This window comes from Meles meles, chromosome 12 (assembly GCF_922984935.1).
Source record: "Meles meles chromosome 12, mMelMel3.1 paternal haplotype, whole genome shotgun sequence".
Classification (NCBI taxonomy): Eukaryota; Metazoa; Chordata; class Mammalia; order Carnivora; family Mustelidae; genus Meles; species Meles meles.
Window position 1 is genome coordinate 30,245,229 of NC_060077.1, and position 23,716 is coordinate 30,268,944.

The 23,716-nt window shown below is 48.5% G+C and overlaps 1 protein-coding gene across 13 annotated transcripts in view; it reads right to left on the bottom strand.

The window, feature by feature from the left end:
• CABIN1 (calcineurin binding protein 1) overlaps positions 1-23,716 on the bottom strand; it is a 156,540-nt gene that overhangs the window by 121,345 nt on the left and 11,479 nt on the right. For 12 of the 13 annotated variants that reach the window (XM_046024472.1, XM_046024470.1, XM_046024479.1 and 9 more), the window contains 9 exons: positions 16,442-16,518; positions 15,844-15,936; positions 14,601-14,714; positions 11,761-11,895; positions 10,257-10,437; positions 6,673-6,802; positions 5,097-5,246; positions 2,075-2,361; positions 828-996 (listed from right to left, as the gene is read on the bottom strand). In XM_046024472.1, the coding sequence (XP_045880428.1) occupies positions 828-996; positions 2,075-2,361; positions 5,097-5,246; positions 6,673-6,802; positions 10,257-10,437; positions 11,761-11,895; positions 14,601-14,714; positions 15,844-15,936; positions 16,442-16,444 (1,262 nt within the window). In that variant the 5' untranslated portion in view covers positions 16,445-16,518. Of the gene's footprint in view, positions 1-827; positions 997-2,074; positions 2,362-5,096; positions 5,247-6,672; positions 6,803-7,711; positions 7,808-10,256; positions 10,438-11,760; positions 11,896-14,600; positions 14,715-15,843; positions 15,937-16,441; positions 16,519-23,716 lie in introns of those variants that run through there. The other variant, XM_046024481.1, reaches the window with a different exon arrangement.

Below are 23,716 nucleotides of genomic sequence, written 5' to 3' on the forward strand. Positions count from 1 at the left end.
GCCCCAGCAGACAAGAAACATGTTCACCAAATGTCAGACGGCAGCAAGATAATTGAGCAGCAGAAACAGAACTCCTCTCTCCACTCAGCTAAGGACAGGGAAGGAGGCATTACAAAGCCCACGTACCACTGCCATAAACCATAGTGGCCAGGAGGGTTCAGGAATCGGAGGCTCTGGAGGAGCTGGGGAAGCAAGGGCAGAAAGCAGGAGCACTGGTGAAAACTGACTTAAGGAGCACAGGCACCCAGGCCCCTCCCAGCTGGGGGCAGCCTGGACCCTTCTCCTACCTTAAGGCTTCTCTGACAACACTAAGAATTGGTGAAAGCAAGGGAAGATTTATGAGCCTGTCCTCTTTCTCAGAATTCGAGGGAACCCTACTGAGCCTGGGGAAACCAAGCATACACACTCTTCCTGAAAGAGGAATGGGTGCTAATTTTTGTGGGGTTTCCCAGAGCTTGCACCCAAGAAGCAGCAGCCCTATGTCTCCCAGCAAGTGGGTGTCTATGTGTGCATGAGGACATGAGTGAGTGGCCTCCAGCTCGGTGATCCATCCATCTCCTGAGGGCCCAGGGAGTATCTGGTTCTCTAAAAGATGTATAAGTCATAGTTCCTGCCTTCAGGAAGTTCAGAGGGAAAAGAGGTGAGAAAAACCCACAGTCCCAATCTATTGAGATCTGCACTTTGGACACTGGCACAGATGTTATAGGAGAACAAAGGAAGTGCCCAGAGGAGGGGGAGGCAATGGAAAGAGCAACTTTATTGGTGGTATAGGCTGGAGGTTTGCAGGTTTGCTTGTTTTCACAAATGAGAAAAAGTGTGCACGGTACCTGGATGGCAAGAACTTCATCAGAAGCTCCTGGAAGTCTACCTTCTCTTCTTTCTTGCACTTGGTATTTCGGACACGGGCAGACCGCCGCTTCGCTGTCTCTCCACTCTCTTCTGCAATCTTCTTCCGCTTCACTCCTTTCTTGGATTTATCTCCCCCAGAAACATCACCTTCATAAAGAGTGCAAACTGAAATCTTACAAGGGGCAGGGATCAGAAAATGCACTACAAAGGCACATTAGTGCCTCTAATCTTCTAACTCTACCAGCGTGCTTCATGGTCATCTCTGATGTTCAAGAAACCTCCCATCTTTTCTTTAACAAGAGTCCTGAGGAAGTTAATTTCAAACTCAAAACACTTGACTCACACTTTGTTCAAATTCCCAGAACCCATAAGCCAGATCCGAAGATTACTTTCCTTGGCTACAGAACACTGAGGTCTCCAGCAGTCCCTCCTCCCAACACCGCCAGCTGGCTGTGAGAGCCTCTGGTGCCTCAGTGCATGTCCTTGGGACATGACAGAGCAAGTGGCAGTGACACTAACTCTGCCCACCACCCAGCACCTTCTGAGCATTCAATGACAGGACATGAGCAAGAGCATCATGAGAATTACAAGAAAGCAGAGGAGTGTCATGTATGGTTAAGCAAAAAAAGAACAATCACCTACAAGTTCATTCAGAAACTCGTTTAACGGCCAGAGAGTCTTTTATTCAGGGACACAGAAATCAAGAAAATTCTTGGGAACTGCTGTCTGAAATTTTTTTTACGACTTCATTAATAATAAAAATCAATAAAACCACCAAAAACTATACTACCACATATAGTGGTAACTCTGCTGACTTTCTCAAGGTCAAACACTCCAGTGTCGGTGCACAACAATGCGGTGCTACAGGGCATGGCCAGCAGGAGGACAGGACCAGTAGGGGGCCCCGCCAGCTCCCCAGGTACCAGCGAGAAGAGCAACCCTTCCACCAGGACTTAGCAGCCAGGAGTTTAGGAGTCCCAAGAAGCTGTGCTTCTGAGCTCCAACCCCAGTCCCTTGGGGGCCTCATTGCTGAAGCGACCCCTGACCAGCCCCAGCTCTGGGAGCAGACTCAGCCTCTCCTGCAGAGCTGGGAGGCTCCCACTTAAACCCTGGGCCAGAATCATCAGCAAGACCCATCCCTCTGGGGAGGCCAGGGCACCCCAACACTCACTCCTGCCCCGCAAATGGGGCCTCCCCAAAAACTGACCCCAGGAGACCCCCTCACCCGTAGGGACGCCGGTCTCCAACAGGCTGGGACTGTGCAGTGGGAAGCTGGCCGCAGCCACGGAGGCATAAGAGAGCACAGGTTCTGCCATAGCCACAACTGGGTTGGTGGTGACAGGGCTTGGCTGGATCACGCTGACAGGGGCCACCACCACAGAAGACACCAGAGGCTGGCTAGGGTCCTGGTAGTCGGACAGGTCAATTCTCTTGCCAAGGCTGGGCCGCAAGGGCTCACAGGTGGTGAGGTGGTTGTACATGGCCAGCAGACTCTCTCCCAGGCACTTCCAGCTGCAAGGAGAGGGTCACCACACCTGGTCAGCACCCAGCACTGGGTGCTCCAAGCCCAGGGCCAGCTGGCCTGTGGAGAGGCAGCACTGATGGCCCGATGGCTACCATCCCCATGAGGGCAGGCTGGAGGGCTCAGGGTTTTGTCATCACAGTTATGGACAAAATCCTGCGTCTAACACACTGAGGTGGAACAGACCAAGCAGGAGCAGGGCCCACAGCCTCCTCCCCTCGCCCTGGCACAAGGCCTGAACTCAGCCTCAGGCCCCCTCAGACTCCACCAGGCAGGCATGAAAACCGACTCTCTTCAAAAGCTCCTTCCCTACAAAGTCAAATCATGTGAGTCCCCATATGCCAAGACCACGGCTATGTTGTACGCCTTGTGATATTTATGTCATGTGTGTTTTATTGTGGTACGGCATCTTATGTTGTAGAGTCTCTTGTTTCATGTTTTATGTTGTGTTATATGGTATGCTGTGGTATGATATGGTGTGGTATGATATATCCGTCCATCTCTGAATGGCTTCCCATGCTCTCAGGACAAAAACCACACCCTCAGCCTCATTGTAATACATGCCTGACCTTGCCAACTGGCCTGGTCTCACCTCCCACCCCACCCTCACCCCCACCGTCCCACCATGCTAGCCTGCTTTCAGTTCTGCAAAAAAAATCAGATCCTTGCATACCACAAGACCTTTGCACAGGCTTCTCTCTATCCCAAAATGAGGCCCTCACCCCCCACCGCAGCCTCTCTGCCTGGTCAATGCCACTCCTCTGTCAGACGCTAGCTCCAGTACCTAAGCCTTCCCTGACCCCCAAAGCAGTGCAGACCCCATTATGAGCTCCCTGAAAGGTGCTGTGCTCCTTTCCTCAAAGGGCTCATCAGCTTGGGACATGTGCCTTTTCTTCCAGGTGACTGACTACCCCTCAGATCACCCCCAGAGAGGGACCGTACCCACCATGCTGAGTCCCCAACACAGGGCACAGTGCCTGGCATGAAGCTGGCATCCAGTAAATGCTGAGGAAAGAATGCAAATGGAAGTTTTCATTTCCTGAAAGGGATCTCCTACCTGTTCTTTCTCTGTCTTCAGTAAAGGCTACATGCACACGGGGAAGAATTTGCTCATAGCTGGGTTATGTCTAATGCCTTAAGTACACAATTTCATTTACTCGTGCCTTGTCTAATGGGCACTGAATAGACCAAGGGGTGGCAAACTGTGGCCCACAGCCTGTTTTATACAGCCCACAAGATAAGAGCCAACTAAAGGATTGTTACACACAAACCCCCACCCCAAACACACTCCCCCCCCCCCACCCCAGGAGAATACACAACAGAGATGGTACCTGGCCCACAAAGCCTAAAGCATTTACCACCTGGTTACCTGTGGGACAAGTATGCCAAGCCCTACAATAAACTGTGGTTATTTTAAAAGCCTGACCCTTCCCTCCCAGAGGACTCCACGCTCTTCCTCTATAACCCAGTCGCAGACTTCACTCCCAAGCAGGGTTTCCTCCAGCCAAGCTCACCTCCCTCATGCTTCCCTTTGGCCTTCCCCCAGCACAAGGGCAACCATGACACCAGTTCACAGCTTCTCTAGTCCTATCGCCAGGATCCTCTCCAGCCATCTCCAGTGTTCTCAGGCCTTCCCCTTCCTTCACTGTAACAGGGAGGAACTCAGGGTTCTTCCCAAACTCCCAAAATCTCGGCTAGGGAGCCCACATTCAGACAGGATGGGGCTTCTGACCCATCTGACAAAATAATGGGAAGGGTATCTGACAAAAGTCTGAGAGCAGCCCCAACTTCCTGACCAGGGTCTGGACGGGAAGACATTCCTGGGACACTCCACATGTGGAAACACACAGGCAGCTGTACCATGGATCAAAGCCAGCCCCTCCTGAGTGGGTGCAGAAATGCTGTTCTGTGCTGGCCCCCAGCTGTTCTATTTCACTATCACAAATACTCTGTAAGAGAGGATTGCTCTCCCTGCTTTTAGGGAGTGGCATATAGCATCCCAAGGTCATCCACTTAGGGGTGCCAATACTGGCCCCAGGTCTGTCTGATCCAGCGTGGGAGCCATAGACCACGATGGGACATCTCTGAGTATGAGAACATTGCTATCAAGGCATGCTAAATTCAAAGATTCAGGACTCAAAGTCAGAATTTCAAAAACAAAAACTACACACCAGATCTCACTAAGGGGCTGAATGACCCCAACTGTGGGAGGCTGCCAATACCAGTTTTCCCTTCCCTGAAGGGCCTCTCATACACTGTGGAACTCACAAGGGCTATGCGGAGGCCCATCCTCCAGGGCACCCTGTGTGACCCTGGAGGGACAGCAGGAGCTCAAGAGCCATGGAACCCACACCTGGGATCAACTCCAGACTCTCCATTCACCATCCGCCTGCTCTAAACCCCATTTCCGCCAGTCCAGTGCCTGGCAAATGTTACTTTCCTCTTCCCCTCTCGGAAGGGCAGACCGAGAGGGGGCACGCAGGGATGTGGCAGGTGGCTGGCATCAAGAATGGCAAGGGCAAAGAGAGATTTCAACTGGGCGTACTTGGGAGAGGCTTGGCCTGCCTCTTGGCAGCCAAAAAGTATGTGCGTACCTCTAGGTGTCTTCCTGGTATGCACCAGGACCCCACTCACACCGTCAGCCCCGGGGCAGGCCTCAGGGCCTCTCCCTCCTGTGCAAGGCTCACCGGCTGACCCAGCAGCCCCAGGAACCAGGACAACCTACGTGAAGAATGGGATGGGCTGCACGAGCTTCAGGTCTGGCTCCTTTGCCCTCACGGTCAGCGCTTGCCGCTTCTTCCGCAGCCCCAGGGCCTCCTCTACAATGGCCTGCGTCTCAGCTGCACTTACTGACACATCGTGGATTGACATGTCACTAAACCATGTAAGAAAGACAGAAATTACAATGTTACAAACTGGAGCCGAGGCTGAAATTTTACAGACGAGGATGCAGTTAAGTTAATACCCTTTAATCTGTATTAATTCTTCCTACAAATAAAATAACCACTTGAGTCTGGCCTCTAAGGGCAGTAATTAGCATTCTTAATACCCACATACAATAGAAGTGACTAATACCCTTTGTTCCCTCTACAATTCAAAATTGAGCTAAGGGTTTTCATATGTTTAACAATATCACAGTAATGTCAGAAAAGCCACAGAAAAATAAAACCTTGCTATCAATTACCTATAGAGAATTGTAAAAGAATGTAACTTTCCCATCCTGCCCAGCCCAAAAGTCATCAGGCTACCTAAGCTTGCCAAAGTATAGCCAAACCACAGAAAGGACAGGGGCTCTGAGGCCTCAGGTGCCCTCACACAGACACACCTCCACCTGAGGCAGCCTGGTAGTACCTGCCCTCCTGCCCTGGCCGTTCTGACCCCTCTCAGGCCTCTGCCACAAAGCCACTTGCTTATGGATTTATTTTTCCCTTTCCTCTCTCTCTCTTAAGACAGTTAGCACATTAGGACAGATATGAACAAGAAATAAAGTCTTAAGAGGGAGAGACACAGAGATAAATAACCACTAACCCCTCACCAGCTGAGCTGCAGGGCCCAAGGACCAGAGAACGGAGGAGCTGGCTCATTTGGAAGGTTGAGGGCAGGAGGCAGCCAGAGTTTGGAAAGCTGCCCAGAGGTGACCTGGGAGCTGGAACATAAAGGAGCAATGGCACAACAGGTGGAGAGGTGGGAGGCTGGCCTTCCAGGTGAGGCCATGAGGGAGCCAGGGCACAGGGACAGGACAATGCACAATGGGGCCAAACTTGGACTCTGTCGGGGACCTATGGCAGTCTTCTCCTGGGGCAGGGAGAAATAGGAGGCAAGGAGAAGAACTAAAGGGGTCAAACTGTAAAGGATCTCCTAGGTGATGCTCTGAGCATGAGCTCTGTCTTGGAGGCAAGGCAGTGGTGTCAAAGTCATATCAGGAACACTGAACTTGGGAAACATGTGGAAACAAAGCCCTGGAAAGGGAAACAGTGGGTGGTGGGCAGACAAGGTGGCCTGTCAGCTGCCACAAGCACCCAGAGGAGAGCTGGTGAATGCCAAGAGCCGGCAGGGTGGAGGGAAAGGTGGGTAGCAGAGAGCCAAGGAGGCACCACCATGATTAGGTACACAGGCGATTAATAGGCAAAGCAGGATCAAAGCCAGGTGAGGGGGTGCAGCAAGGGATGAAGTGCAGGGGCTCAACTGCCAGGAAGTCAGGACCTGAAAGGAGGAGGTACACAAGCCTCCTTATATCCACCAGCCACACACGTTGGGGGAGAGGGGAGTGCAGAACCAGCATAGAAAGAGGTAGGACCCACCATTTAAGGAACATTCGGAGGGAGTCCTTCCGGAGACAGGGCTGTTCTTCAAAGATCTTTTCCTTGAGAACCAGTCCTTTGCTGTACCGACAGTCCTTCTCCAAAGCTTTGCATATGAAGTACAGACATGCTGGTAAGGAAAGAAACAATTGATTTCTGAGTGTGCACCCCAACCTCTGGCCTTGCCAGTTAGCACCAAGAAAATGACCCTACTCTGGAATCAAAGAAATGCTGGCAAACAATGAGATACCACTTAATCTGATTCAATCAGGAAAGATGCTGAAAATACTACTACCCACAGCAGATGAGATAAAGCCAAATGCTGATAGCAAGGACAGACTGTACGATGACCTTTCCAGAGAGCCATGGGTATTACACAACCCTCAGCCCAACAGTCCACTTCTAGGAACTGCTGCAAAAACCAAGAGGCCCATAGTCATTAGCTATTGGCAAACTGGAAAAAACCTTCAAAAAATCAGGAAAGCACTCAGCAGCACCCGGGGAGCCTGGTTAAGGAAAGCTTCCCCAATCCACACAGTGGGTTGCTGAGTAGTCACTGCACAAAGGGTTGAGAGGTATGCTCGCTGACCAGAAGGAAGGCCACGAGAGGGCATGGGGGAAAGGCAGGAAACCAAACAGGCCACACAGTGTAACTCCATTTGTACACATAAAACCTGTTTCTGCTCCTTTTGCTTATCTGCATTTTCCAATTTTCCTCCTTCTTTTTCTTTTTTTTTTTAACTTTTTTTCTTTTTTTCTTACCCAAAAAATTTACTGTCTGCAATTAGAGGCATGCACATCATTTATGTCAACAAGCCTTCTCAAATCAATTATCTAGAAAGCCTATCCTCTAGTTCCTCCAGGAGCGGAGAAAGTAACAGGCAAAGCAACACAAAAGAAAAAACGGGATGGCAAGGAATCACACAGCAGAGCTGTGATGTGAACTAGGAAAGCCTTTGGTATTTCTAGGGACTAGCCCCTGACAGACGTGACTGCCATAAATAAGTACCCCAGCAGGCCCAGTGCCAGTAGGCCTCACCTGTGAACACACAGGAAAACAGTACAGTGCAGCCAAGTGTCAGCTCTGCTCCAACTGGGCACTGGGACCACTACCATGCCCCGCTCAGCTTCAGAGTCTGAGTGTAGATGGATTGCAACCCACGGCTGTCAAGAAAAACCAGACAAAGAAGGATCCAGGGTGAGGAGGAAGGGAAAGTAGAACAGAAGCAGAGATGTGGGGATGGAAGCTTTGAGAGGCAGAAGGAAGTGGTGCCCTCCTAGAGTGCCACGGAAGGAGAGAGCAGAGCCTAGTCACAAAGCTCCACAGATACCACAATGCCCCCTACAAGGCACTTGAAGGCAGTGCAACCTATGCACAGGGAGGGTCTGGGGGTTCCCAGGACAGCCTAGCAAGTAGCTGACCGAACGGCTGCATAGACGGCCTAGCAGTTCCTGCCCCACACAAACAAGAACACAGCTTCTCTGGGACCACGGTAGGACACGAGAGCGGCCATCAGAGATGCCCAGAGAGAAAACCAGGGAGGCCCGAAGCCTGTGGTGATGCTGGCTCTCAGCAGGCATTTTGGCTGTGGTAAAGCTCATGGCATTTTATGGCACTCATGGCTCACCGGCACTCCCACCGAGGGAAGGCCTGGGAAGTTCCAAGGGAACAAGAGGTGGTCAGCAGGCATCAATCCCAAGCACCTCTGCCTACTCATCTCAAGTGGATAAACACCACTGGGAGTTGAATTAACATGCTGCTTTCACTTTGGGGTTTAAATGAATGTCTGGTCTGGGGCGCCTGAATCAGTTAAGCGTCTGACCCTTGATTTCAGCTCAGGTCTTAACCTGTGTCGTGGGTTCACGCCTCACGTTGGGCTCCACGCTGGTCATGGAGTCTATAAACATACACACACACACATGCACGTGTGTGCGCACGTACTAAAATCAATAAATAAATGTCAGGTCTATCAGGCCAGGGCTCTCCCAGACAGGGAATCCATTCAGCCCCCCAAGCCTGGTCTCCCCCGAGGACTTCAGTTTACCAAGTACAACTTCTCTTACCATGAGAGAGGGGTACAAAGAACTAAAGCAGGTGGTTGGGGAAAGAAAAGCAGAACACAAGACTACCCACCTCAGGTGGCTCTCAAGCTGCCAGAAAAGTTACAAGAGGAGCTTGAACACCTCCTGAAGAAGGAGCTGTGAGAGTCTGAAGGGCTCTGCACAAGCACCACCACATTCCACTGGTGGGCATGAAAACCAGGGCAAGCAGCACAGCAAGTGCTGTGTCCTCCGGAGTACGCACCAGAAACATTCCCTGCAGTGTTAGGCAAGAACTCAATGCGCAAGCACAGAACCATCAGATTGTTGCAGACGCACATAACAGACAACATGGCAGTAAAGAGCCCCGAGTGATGGCCTGGGGGCACTCACGGACAGGAAGACCACAGCCCAGGGAGCCAGGCTGGGAAGAGTACATGCCACCACCTGATGACACCTAGAGGAGCCTCGACAACAAGCAGAACTCCTCTCTGGCAACAAAAGGGAGAGAAATCATGATCACCTCTGGGATGGAAATGACTGGAATGGGAGCCAAAGCAGCCTGCCTTCCGGGGCTCTAGAAATGTTCTGCACCTTAACAGGTTCCACATGTACATACTGTGCACTTTACTCTGTGTGTGTGCTACCTCAATCAAAAAGCAGCTGTGGGGAACCGGAGGTGGGGAATGGTGAGCAGGGCCTAGTGCCTCTCTAAACATTCCACGCTATTTGTCTTTAAAAAAGGGAAGGAAAAAGCCTCTGCCAGTCAGTCTTCCAGGCCTAAACCTTGAAAGTGACAGCAAGTGCTCATTGGCATGTCCATCCTAAAAAGAGTAACTGGCCCAGACAGACACAGAGCACCTGCACACACCAGACCAGCCTGCAGCATAGTCAGCGGACAGATTCCCGGGCTCCCACTACACTCAGCCCCGCTCTGAGCACTCCTGGAGAGCCTCCTTCCTCTCTGGCCTCAGAGGACACCCAGAGGGGGCTGACTCCTAGAACACCTAATCAGTGCCTGCCTCAGGACCAGCCCATGCAAAGGACAAAGCTATTCTCTGCAGAATAGACAGAAAGGCTGGAGCCAAGGAGCTTAAGCAAATGGAGGGCAGAATGGGGCTCCATCTGGCAGATGGCACAGACCATTCTAGTAGCCCTGCTGCTCTACAAAGGAACGGACTGCCTCAATAGGTAGTGAGGTCCCCAGTACCAGGAGGAGTCAAGCTGCAACTGCTAGGCCATCTGTCAGTGAGTTATGGAAATAGGTTCTGGTTCAGGATGGCACAATGCAAGGATGAAATGAGACAAGCAAAGGGAAAACCACTCAGAGAGCATGCTACCTATCACCACAATGCACTCAAGAAATCTCAATTGAGTGAGAAAGACACACGCAATAAAGCAGGAATGCAAAGCCATCTCCCTTCCTGACAGTCTAGCAGAAAGCCCTTGAGTGTTAACCTGGCCTCCAACTTACCCAAGCTGCCCTCCCTCCTCTGTCCACAAAATATGAGCACATGGAAGAAAGCCATCAAAGCCTGACTCACTTGTGTAATCGCTGAGGGTGTACAGGACAGTGATGAGGTTGTCCAAGCAGGGCCAGTGGTCAGGATTGCACCGCAGCCCTTCCTCGAAAGCATGGCGAGCCAGGGGGACCCGGATGAGCCTCAGGGCCACATGTCCGATTTTATACCAGAGGTTGACATCCGTGGAGTCCAGCATGACTGCCTGGAAGCAGCACAGAAGGTGCACACGCTCAATCAGTTCTCTCACTGAGCAGGCGCCCATGGTGACGGGAGGGGGCAGAGCACCAACCCAGCCACCCAAACCACCCAGAAAAATGGCCAACACAAGTTACAGGAACCAATTTATCAAATTCAGAACATCTTCCTGACGCAGTTTGTCACTCTGAACATCTGTACTCCTTACATATCTGATAGATAAGTACCATTAATGAAAGTACAATTAAAAGAAAATGGGGGATGCCTGGGTGGCTCAGTGGGTTAAGCTTCTGCCTTCAGCTCAGGTCATGATCTCAAGGTCCTGGAATCGAGCCCTGCATCCAGCTCTCTGCTCAGCAGAGAGCCTGCTTCCCCCTCCCTCTCTCTGCCTACTTGTGATCTCTGTCTGTCAAATAAATAAATAAATAATCTTTAAAAAAAAAAAAAGAAAGAAAGAAAAGAAAATGGATTTTTGGGGTATTTTTGCGGGATTTAAAATTTTTTTATTTAATTTTGAATTTCGGGGTTCTAGAAAAATTATGGGCTCTGGTGACAGAACTCAGTTCACATCCTGCTCCTACACTGACTGGCAGCATGATCCCAAGACTCAGTCCTCTCACCACTAAAATGAAGATTTTATTTATTTATTTATTTGACAGAGAGAGATCACAAGTAGGCAGAGAGGCAGGCAGAAAGAGAAGGGGAAGCAGGCTCCCCACTGAGGAGAAAGCCGGATGTGGGGCTCGATCCCAGGACCCTGAGATCATGACCTGAGCTGAAGGTAGTGGTTTAACCCGCTGAGCCACCCAGCCACCCCTAAAATGAAGACTTTAATGCATCCTACATCCCTGCAAGATGATGTCCGGTTAGCGCATGTGTGGAAAGGAGTTCTCATGGTGTCTGGAACGTCAGAGGTGCCCACAGAAATGGTGACAGTTAACACCAAGATCACAGCTCTACTGTTACGAGCAGGTACAGAGTGCCAAGGGTCAAGCTGTGTTCTTAGCACGGGTGTATGTAGCAATTCATTCCATTTTCACAACCGCTCTCTTTCTTACTGTGCCTACTATACTGCTGTAGACCTGGAGGCCCAGAGAGAGCAAGCAACTAGCCACAGCCACACGGGCCCTGAGTGGCAGAGCACCAACGCACATGCAGGCCCCTGTTCTCTCTGAACGCACTGCTGCCAGCTGATGAGGGTCTCAGGGACCACAGCCTGGTGATGAGTCACTACAAATTCTTCTTTTTAGCCAACAAGACCATAACCTCACTCCTTCTACCAAGAGCTTTCAAAACCCCAAGGGGCCAATAAGCACTGTCAAAACTGCACCTCTAAGTAGAATTCCATAGCAGTCTCCAGGTCCTCTCGCTGGGCAGCCAGCTGGGCCAAGTTCTTATATGTGGAATATTTCAGCATCAGCCCAGGGTGCTTCAACCCTTCTTTCTCATCACCGGACGAAACTGCCTGTGAACAAAAACAAAGGTCGAGAGTGACACCTAGGCCCTGAAGCCTCAGCAGGACACCAGGGCTCCCAGCTGGCCTCTGCTGCAGGCCCTTGGCCCAGTCCAGTGCCACCCTCCATTGGAAAAGGAAAGCCCTATACTAGATGTCCTTGGAGGACCCCTCCAGCTCCGAGCAGACAGAGAAGGAAAGCTGTATCACTATAAGGCAGTTTGCAGATAGTCTCAGCACCAAAAGAGACAGAGGGAACCCTCCCCATCGCTACAGCCAGGCCTGAAAGGTCAAACCTAGAGCTTGCAGCTTCCCTGGAGCAGGCCTGAAGAGGGAGGACAGGGCAAGAGGAGGCCACCTGGGGGCAGCACCAGGGTCTGGAGATGACCAGACAGCCAACTTACGCATCTCTATACATCCCGCAGCAAGAAGAGCACCGGATTAGGAATCAGGAGGCTGGGCTCCCAACTCTGTAACTCATCATGTAACTGTGGACAGCGACTTTAACTAAAACTTTAGCGCCCTGAGGACCTCTGTACTGCAAGGACAGTAATCCTACCCCGAATATCAAAAGTGCGAGCCAAAAGAGCATAAAGATTATAAATGTGCTTTATATAAAAAGTTATTCAGTACAGCTTTTATGAAAACTCTTGGAAAACCCTACAACTTTTAAGACACCACTGATGAGGAAAACTACTGCTCTAACCACGGGACAAAGTAAAACATTTTCTAACAGAAAAACTAGGTGGCACAAAGAACTTCTTTCCAGGGGCAGGTCCATATCTCAGCCTTGTCCTTGGACAGGTCACATTCACATGACATTCTTCTTCATGATCAGAACAGGTAAGACCTGAAGACATGCAACCTTCAGGAATACCCCCTTGAAATCTACCAAGAAATCTACCCTAGCACTCTTACGGAATCCCAACAAGAAGACTAAAAAGCTCAAATCAACCTCATTCCTTATTTCTCTTGTCATCTGGCTTATACTGCAGAAAGATCCCCAACAACAGGCTCACCTGGACACCAGGTACCCTCACCATTCCAGGTACAGAACTGTTCAAAATCTGGTGTGAACCCTTCAATAGAGGCCATGTGAGTCTACCTCGGAGACCAGCCAGTGTACCTCCACACACAATAGCAGAAGCCCTCTGCTTCTAACTAACCTCCACCTAACCAGCTGGATTCCACACCGTCCTCCACCCTTCATGATAGACACGCTGATGCCCACGGGAGATGAAGGGCTCACCCCAGTAAGCCTCCCCAGCGAAGCTGGTCACTTCTTCGATGTCAGCCGTGTTCCAGGGCCTGTTTATGCCAAGTGTTTGGGAGACTGTAACTACATAATTTAGTTTAATCTTAAGTATTCCAATGTGGATGAATGTGAAAAGAAACTTTTTTGTACATTTTCTGTACTTTTCAACTGTTTACGATGACCGCGTTTTACATTTATAAGCCAACGGGGAGTGTGCTATAGCAGTGCTTCAAGGCTGAAATGACAGAGAGAGAAGTGGACACATCTACGACTACGAAGCCAACAGCACCCTTCCGACTTTGCTCTGCTCACCCACTCACCTTTGAGGCCTGCACTGTCATGTCTGACAGAAGACGCCCTCCTGAAGCACACACGGCCCCTGGCCCATGGCTGGAGCTCAGTAAAGCAGAATAAAGTCGTTTTCGTCTCTGGGCCCTCACTCACTTCCTACTAATGGGGGAGGGTTAGGTCACAATTCCCACAGCCCTAATTCCAAGACACTACAACCAACACCAGAGAATCCTGATATCCACGCCCGAGGGAAGGGATGGACTCCTATAACCGACAATGAGAACTCAGCATTCTGTCTCATCTGTGGTAAAAAATCATCCAAGGCAGACAGACCTAAGTGTCTGCCTTCCTGTAGGTGTAGGAGACTGCTCAACTGAAGGACCACATTCTAGAAAAAGCCCATGGATGGAGTCTGTCGGCTTCCTTATTGCACATCTCTGTGTTTAGTGTTTGGGTACTTGAAAACAAAAGCCTTCCCTCCTAATGAAACATAATTCTTCCTAAATCAATTTCAAGTTGACACTCATTCTCAAACCTCCAGGAATCATCTCCAAGACCCAGCCAACTCAGGTCCGACTCACTTGCCACTAGCATGGCCCCCACGCTGGATCAACAGATCCTGCCCTGCCTGCCCCTCTCCACCATACCCTGAGCCCTAAACATGGCTCTGTGGTGCTCTCCCAACCCTTTTCTCTGACTATGTTTTTCAAAAGCCCATGGAGCGCCTGCCTACATAGGCTTCCTGAACTCACGGGCTACCACCTAAACAGCATTTGCCAAACCATGCTGCCCACAGGATCATTAAGTATCAGAAAACCATGGGTTCTAATCCTGGTTCTAATGCTTCACTAGTTGGGTGGCTCTGAGTTACGAACACCCCACTAAGCCTCCATTTCCACAACTATAAAATGGGGACAGTGGACCCCACCTTCTCAGCAGAGCAGTTGCAAAGAGAATGTAACAAAGTAGCTGACACAGGGCTCTTACTAAGAACAACCACCACTCTGCATGCTTCACTGGATTCACTCCACCCTCACAGCAACCCAAGGAGGCTGACACTCTACAGGTGGGGAAGCTGAGGGGCAGAGAGAGGAAGTAACATGTCCAAGGTCACCCAGTGAAGAAGGGGAGGGCAGAGGGCAAGCTCACCACCTGGCCTGTGGTGCCTCACCTCTCGTAGCAGGCGTGCCTCCAGGAGTTCATGGTAGGCCTTGGCTGACTCCTCAAACCGGTCATGTTTCTGGAGATCCAGGGCCTTATGATACAAGGCAAAAGCCTCTGCTTCCTGTGAACCAAGACAGGAGATTACAAAGGTTTGTCTTTCTTAAGCCAAAAGTGTGTGTAAAGGGGCTACAGTCGAGGCCACGTAAACTGACAGCTGTTCCCTCTGTAATGGAAACAGTCCTAACGCTCCAACCTGCCAGGAGCTCATCACTGGGAGAGGAACCCCTCAAGAGTCCCCCAAGGAGCATGAGTAACACAGGCTCAAGTGAGTCTAAGCAACAGCAAAACACACACTGGCCCAAGGACACAGGATCAGAGCAATGGCAAGGTTATGAACCCAGAGGGCCTTCTCTGGGTGAAGCTGGGAGAGTGGCCACACCAGCCAGAATAACCCAGAGATTCCCAGGGAATATGGGTGGTTTCCATTGCTTTCCACTTGCCACTCTGCCCTAGCCTGATCATTGCCCACAAAGGTAACAACCTCCTCCGGGACAGAAGGGACACTAAGCAGGTTGAGTCCCAGGGACATCCCTTGAGGACCAGGGATAGCTGACTATTGGCTTTTGAGAGGACTCAAGACTGCCTGCATGTCTCCTTTGAAAGGGGAGTCACATGTTCATTCCAGGTAAAACAAAAATGGGAAAAAGAAGCAAACCACTACTGTACTATGGCAGGACACAGGTAGAGAGATGGGTGGAGGGAAGGAAAGAACCAGGCTGAAGTGGAGGCGATGCCAGGCCTCATGGAAGAGATGAAAGACCAAGAATCTAGAGAGCTGACGTGAACCTGGCCCCTCACAGACCTTCAGTGAGACCCCCTCAAGACATCTCCCCTCAAGCACCTCTTCACACTGGCCCATGAGGGCAATGCACAAGGAACTCTCAAAGCACTGCCTACCGTTAACATGCTACCATCCTTGGGCGTGCCAAGTCCTGAAGTGAGCACAAAGAACGGGCTGCACAGAAAGTTAGTCCCCGCTGGCCAAGTGGGCGCAGGGGCTGAACTGGCCCAAACACTGCTCACAGAATACAGAATTTCTCTTTGGTGTGACCACCCCCAAGTGAAGCAAGTGTAACATAAGATGGAGAGCTAAAATCCCATTAAGTCTTGCGAAGGCATTTAAAATGAGGAACAATCTACAGAAATGAAAAGCAGGGTCTACCTACAGAGGAAGACCATAGATTACATACCTGGGCCTCCTTGGTCTGTGTTTTGTGACTTTTAAAGCTTCCTTCATGATCATCCTCAACTGTAGAGCTGGCATTTAAGGCTGCAATTCGAATCTAAAAACAGGGATTTGAGGCAAGAAAAAAGTTGCTTTTGAGATGTCATTTGTCTCTTTAACAACCTACAGTGAGGGGCGCCTGGGTGGCTCAGTTGGTTAATCATCTGCCTTCAGCTCAGGTCATGATCCCAGGGTCCTGGGATCAAGCCCTGCATTGGGCTCTCTGCTTATCAGGGAGCCTGCTTCCTCCTCTCTCTCTGCCTGCCTCTCTGCCTACTTGTGATCTCTCTGTCAAATAAATTAATTAATTAAATCTTTAAAAAAAAAAAAAAAAGAACAGCAGACACTAACAAAACATGTGAATTTTGTACTTTTCTCACAACTGCAGCAAGGCCCAACAGAACATGTTAACTAAACATCCTTACCCTCAACTGCACCAACAACTCTCCCAGGAGGAAGGCTGCCCCATACTCAGTGTCCCCCAAGATAATGGCCCTTACCCCCAGGAGTGAAGTGACAAAACAACACTGACACCAGGAAAACAGGCAAGCACCAGTACTTACCATACTCAGAGAGCTTCAGCACTGCCACTCAGCACCACTTCCCATCACTGGCAGGGGCTGTGCTGGTCCACAATCTCCTAGACAGGAAACAGGAGAGACTGAGAGAGGGCCCAAGAAAAGCCAGGCACACCACAGTTCCAGGGGCCCATCACAAAGCAGTCCCCAAATCCAGGGGCCTACCCAGCTCTAAGCACACAGTGAGGCAGTGAGCAACCGCCTCAGGATGGCTGTGTGATCTGTCACCCACGTTCTGTGGCCAGAGCTTCTGACCTAGCTAAGCAAGACACCAGGCACTGGGGACACAGAAGAGTGAGACCAACTCCTGCCCCCAGAGCTCACTGTTCAGCAGAGGAAAGAGCCCTATAAACAGTTATTTTTTTCAATAATTAAATGAAATCAACTGTGCCTGTGTGACTCAGTCCTTAAGTGTCTGTCGTCAACTCCAGTCATGATCCCAGGTCCTGGGATCAAGCCCCACATCAGGCTCCCTTCTCAGCGGGAAGCCTGCTTTTCCTTCTCCCACTCCCCCTGCTTGTTTTCCCTCTCTCACTGTGTCTCTGTCAAATAAATAAATAAATAATCTTTTAAAAAAATAATAAATGAATGACATGAAGATAAACCCAGGCAACATCTACAGGTGGAAAACAATCCACTTGAAGGGATCCAGGACAGTGAGCGAGGCAGCCCTCATGGTAAGCCCTGGGAAACAGCACTTAGGTAGAGCATGATAAAACAGAGAGGCAGGGGGTTGTGCTCTGACAGGGAAATGTGGACACATGCAAACGCCAACACAGCCCGTGGCTGGGCCTTAGAGCAGAGATGGGCATGGGAGATGGAAGAGTGCTGGGTCAGAGAAGTGGGAAAGTCATCCTGTAGGCAACGGCAGCCACCAAGAGTTTTCGGGAAAGCAAAATTTTAGAAATATACAGGAGAAAATAGAGGTAGGCAGACCAGTTTGAAGTCTGCAAAAAAGGACAGGATTGGTGACGATATGGAGAAATTAGAACTCCGTACATTACTGATAGGAAGGCAAAGTGTGCAGCCGCTGTGGAAACCGGTCTGGTAGTTGTTCAAAATGTTAAAACACAGAGTCACCGTATGACCCAGAAATTCCACCCCTAGGTATCTACCCAAGAGAAATGAAAACATATGTCCACACCGAACCTGGTTCAAGAATGTTCACAGCAGGGGTGCCTGGATGGCTCAGGGGGTTAAAGCCTCTGCCTTCAGCTTGGGTCATGATCCTAGGGTCCTGGGATCGAGCCCTGCGTCGGGCTCTCTGCTTAGCAGGAAGCCTGCTTCCTCCTCTCCCTCTCTCTGCCTGCCTCTCTGCCTACTTGTGATCTCTGTCTGTCAAATAAATAAATAAAATCTTAAAAAAAAAAAAAAAAGAATGTTCACAGCAGCATTATTCATAACAGCTTCAAGGTGGAAACAACCTAAATGTCTGTCAACTGATGAATGGATAAATAAAATGTGGTATGTTGATACAACGCATTATTCTTCAGTCATAAAACAGACTAAAGTATTAACACATGTTACAACATGGATGAACCTTAACGCTAAATGAAAGAAGCCAGTCACAAAAGGCCATGTATTGTCAGATTCCATTTATATGTAGTGTCCAGAATAGGCAAATCTATAGAAACAGAACGTAGATGGTGGGCTACAGGAGAGGGACAAATGGGGAGTGACTACTAATAGGTATAGGGTTTCTTTCCAGAGTGATGAAAATGTTCTAAAATCGGTTGTGGTGATAGTTCCACAACTCTGTGAATATACTAAAAATCCCTGATATATACACTCCACACAAGTGAACTATATGGTATGTGAATTACATGTTGTTATTAAACAAAGAGATGTCAGGAACCTGGATGGAGCACTGGACAGAAGGGACACACTCCAGGGGGCAGATAGGACTGGGCACCTGGGAGGCTGGAGGGAACAGAGGGGTTCTGGATAACACCAAGTGTTCCTGAGGGGCTGGAACAGGGAGGCGCACTCCCAAACAAGCCAGATCTCGAAGGAGGAGGAGTTAGAAAAAGTCCCATCTAAGAGGCTAGCAGAAGGCCCTGAAAGGGCCCAGCAGGCAGTTGAAGTGAGCCTGGGCATACAGACTGAATGCATGCTCCCCTTGGATAACATGAATTGACTGCTGTTGCCAACAGCACTACAGCAATGATTTCTAGCATGGTTTCCACCACGGGCTCTGAGTTCTCCAAGGGTTCTTACAAGAAAGGAAGTACAGTCTTTTCACAGACAAGGAAGACCCAAATCTCCTCTAGGCTAATAGCTATTTTACCTCCTGGGTTCTATAGCTAGGAAAAAAGAACGTTGAGGCCCAATGTGAAAACTGCTGCTTTACCGTAAGCTGTACTATGATGGACACTGTGACTGCCATACAATACAGAAAAAAGAGAGAGAGAGAGACAAAAGTAGAAACTATACAATTAAAACCCTGCATCTAGACTAAAATTTAAAAAATACACACATCAATAGATGAACCTGGATAAAGAAGATGTGGTATAAATATAAACAGTGGAATACTGATCAGCCATCAAAAAAACCTGAAATCTTGACATTTACAATGATGTGGATGGAACTAGAGAGTACATAATGATAAGCGAAAAAAGTCAATAAGAGAAAGACAAATATCATATGATCTCAATCATACGTGGGATTTAAGAAACAAAACAGAGGATCATAAGAGAAGGGAGGGAAAAATAAAACAAGACAAAATCAGAGAGGGAGACAAACCATAAGAGATTCTTAATCACAGGAAACAAATTGAGTATTGCTGGAGTGGAGGGAGGTGGGGGATGGGATAACTGGGTGATGGACATTAAGAAGAGCCCGTGATGTAACGAGCACTGGGTTTTACATAAGACTGATGAATCACTGAGTTGTACCTCTGCAACTAATAATACACGATATGCTAATTAACTGAATTTATGGGATGCCCGGGTGGCTCAGTCAGTTAAGTGGCTGCCTTCAGTTCAGGTCATGATCTCAGGATCCTGGGATCAAACCCTGCATCGGGCTCCCTGCTCAGTAGGGAGTCTGCTTCTCCTTCTGACCCTCCCTCCCTCCCTGCTTGTGCTCACTCTCTCTCTCATAAAAAAAATTTTTTTTAATTTTTTTAAAAATCTTTTTAAAAAATTAATTGAGGGGCGCCTGGATGGCTCAGTGGGTTAATGCCTCTGCTTTCGGCTCAGGGCATGATCCCAGAGTCCTGGGATCAAGCCCCAAATCAGGCTCTCTGCTCTGCAGGGAGCCTGCTTCCTCCTCTCTCTGCCTGCCTCTCTGCCTACTTGTGATCGTTGTCTGTTGAATAAATAAATAAAATCTTAAAAAAAAAATAAAAAATTAATTGAATTTAAAAATTTTAAAAACTTTTAAAAAGCTTTGTCTACAAAAAAAGAAAAAACAAAACATACATACAGGGGGTGCCTGGGTGGCACAGTTGGTTGAAAAAACAAACTCTTGGTTTCAGCTCGAATCTGATCTCAGGGTCATGGGCTTGAGCCCTGCATCAGGCTCCTTGCCCAGTGCAGAGTCTGCTTGAGTTTCTCTCTCCTTCTCCCTCTGCCCCTCCCACCCCCATTCTCTCGGAGATAAATAAATAAATCTTTAGAAAAAGAAAAAAAAATACACACATAGAAAATAACAAGTACTGGCAAGGATGTACAGAAACTGGAACCCTCATGCTCTGCTATGGAAAACAGTTCGGCAGTTCCTCAAACACTAAAACATAAGGTTACCTTATAACCCAGCATTTCCACTTCTGGGTATATACCCAAAAGAACTGAAAGCAGGGGCAAATGATTATACATATGGGTAAAGAGTGCAGGAGAGAAGTTGTAGGGTAGTGCTGATACCAAACCAGAGGCCTCCCAACCGGCTCTCCACAGGGCAAGTGCTAGCCCCAGGTCACAGCAAGTCTTCCCAGATGCCATCTGAAATCCTCATGGGGAAAAAAATAAGAGGAGCACCCAGGGATGACTGAGAGATCGGGTCTCTGTGTGGCAGCAGCAGGCCCCACATCCACAGGTGGAAGGACATCAATATAGCCATCATGTCCGAGGGCAACCTACTCCTGGAGGAGGAGAGCTTACCTGTTCCTGCCTCAGCAGCACCTTGCAGGAAGGCACCCAACAACCACTGGGATTGTGTTAGATGGGCTAGTACCTTCCCCTGGGGCTTCTATGTCACCCAGGAGCAGGATGGGTGCAGGTCCCATTTCGGAGTCGCTCCCAGGACAGACTGAATGAAGGATGACCAGCCAAGTCGGAGGGGAAAAACAGTGAGCTTCAGTTGAGAGAGAGGTTTCTGGTCCCACTTGCTGCCCAAGTCCTTGCCCACCCCTCTGTCCACCTACCTCTATAGAGAAAGCCCCTAGACTCCTCAAAACTTAAAGCTCCTTGGGCACTATGATCAGGGCCAGAAGACCCTCACAGAGCCCAGTCAGGCTTCCTAATTCTTTAGAAATTGTTCAAGTCAATTGTCCCCATTGAAAAAAGGCTCCTGTGCTAACTTTACTGTAATCTAAAAATACAGTACCTTCCACTCCTCTACCACTAAAGTCCATCCCAGACACTTACAAGACATATTTGTGTTATCTCAAACTCAAAACCGCCTCTGGAAAGAGTACTGGGCTTAGTCATACTTTTGTCCCTCTTTAGCATTGTGACTTTGGACAGGTCAGCCAGGCCCCTTAAGCCTCAGCCTAATCAGCAAAATGGGTATAATAATGCTTATCAGTAGGGCTGGACACAGATACATACTGTAACTAAGGCATACTTGTGAGTGTCCACATAAAATTTTAAGAGGAACCTAAAAAATGATCCTCCCAACAACTCGTCTTGTACATTAATCCCATAAGACCAGGATCCCTTCTACCACAGGCCCCCAATTCTATCTTATCATTACCACTCTTCCTCAGCTCCCTCAATTTCCGTAGCAAAATAAAGAATGAGCCAGAATACTGTACTCTTAATACACCCTGAGAGGGGGCGCCTGGGTGGCTCAGTGGATTAAGCCGCTGCCTTCGGCTCAGGTCATGTTCTCAGGGTCCTGGGATCGAGCCCCACATCAGGCTCTCTGCTCCGCAGGGAGCCTGCTTCCTCCTCTCTCTCTGCCTGCCTCTCTGCCTACTTGTGATCTCTCTCTCTGTCAAATAAATAAAATCTTAAAAAAAAAAAAAATACACCCTGAGAGGACTACGGGGATTCTGTAACATGGACTGTATTATCCCCTTTACTTTTGCCAAAATAGTACATAGCAATGACTGGCTTGCAACTGACCTTGGATTTTTAAATATCAGTACATATGAGAAATTTTACCTAAGATATAACAATAAAAGTTTTTCAAACCTGAAAATCTTACACTGACTTAATACAGCAAGAGCAGATTCTTTCTAAATTTCCTCTACATACTCTCACCTCTGCCCTGGAATTACCCTGGGTCTCTCCCATCAGCCTGTAAGCTCCCAAACAGTCCTATCTTATTTATCTTTGCACCTCCATGTCTGGCACAAAACAGGTGCTCCAGAAAGGAAGGGATGAACAAGCAGATGAGTGGTATCTAGGCGGCATATTTTAGTGGGAGATGTATTTAATTTCTCGGTCAAATCTTTCTCTAAGACCAGCATCTGTCATTCACAGGAGAACCCTTGTATGACAAGCTAAGCTGCAGAAGCCATGCAGAGGAACAGCTCACTAATGGCTTTGGTGACAATGTGAAATATGACATTTCTGAGTGAAGAGAAACATTCCCATCTCAATTCAAATGGGACTTCATCAAGGAGCTTCCCTGACCCCCATCCCTCTGATGTGCCCCCTACTGTACATGATCATCACACACTGTGTTCTCCATTAATGATTAAAAAAAAAAAAAAATGAAAAAGGAGGCCCCTAGGTGGCTCAGTTATAAAGCATCTGCCTTCAGCTCAGGTCATAATCCCAGGGTCCTGGAATTGAGCCCCAAAGCCCCACATTGGGCTCCCTGCTCCGCAGGAAGACTGCTTCTCCCTCTCCCACTCCCCTTGCTTGTGTTCCCTCTCTCGCTGTCTCTCTCTGTCAAAGTAAATAAATAAATTCTTAAAAAAAAAAAAATGAAAACTTTTAGAAAACCAGGATTGGAGTACCTGGGTAATGCAGTCAGTTAAGCATCTGACTCTTGATTTTAGCTCAGGTTGTGATCTCAGGGTCATGAGATCAACTGAGCCTGGCACTAGGATCCAAGCTCAGCACAGAGTCAGCTTGAGATTATCTCTCCCTCTCCACCTCCCACTTGTGCACACTCTCTCTAAAATAAATAAATCTAAAAAAACAAAGAAGAAAACCAGGAATAAAAGGAAATGTCCTCCATTGGGAGATGGAGAGAAGGAAGTTGAGGGAAATTGGAAGGGGAGGCGAACCATAAGAGACTATGGACTCTGAAAAACAACCTGAGGGTTTTAAAGGGGCGGGGGTGGGAGGTTGGGGGAATTAGGTGGTGAGTAATAGGGAGGGCACGTATTGCATGGAGCACTGGGTGTTGTGCAAAAACAATGAATACTGTTATGCTGAAAAAATAAATAATTAAAAAAAAAAAGATTTAAAAAAAAAAGAAAAAAGGAAATGTCCTCAATCTGATAAAAGGCATTTTACCAAAGAAGCTACGGCCAACATCATAATTTTTTAAATATTTTATTTATTTATTTATTTAAAGAGGCAAACAGATGGTAGGGGTTAGAGAGAGAGAGCAGGTGGAGGGGCACAGGGAGAGGGAAAGAAATCTCAAGCAGACTCCATGCTGAGTGCAGAGCTCAATGCAGGGCTCGATCTCACAGCCCTGAGATCATGACCTGAGCCAAAATCAAGAGTCAAGATGCTTAACCAACTTGAGCCACCCAGCTGCCCCTATAGCTAACATCATAATTAGTTGTAAAAGACTGAATGCTTTCCCCCCTAAGATAAGGAACATGGCAAGGATGTCCACGTTCATCACTCCTACTCAACAGTGTACTAGAAGTCCTAGTCACCCCAATACAGAAGGAAATAAAAGCAAAGAGATTAGAAAGGAAGAAATGAAACCACTCATATTCACAAATGACATAACTGTCCACATAGACAATTGCAAAGAATTTATAAGATAAAGCCCTAGCAGTATTAGGTGAGTGTAGCAAAGCCACAGGGTAAAGGTCAACACCCTGTATTTCTACATACTAGCAACAACTGGAAATCAAAATTGAAAAAAAAAAAAGTCATTAAAAATAGTTCCAAAAATAAATAA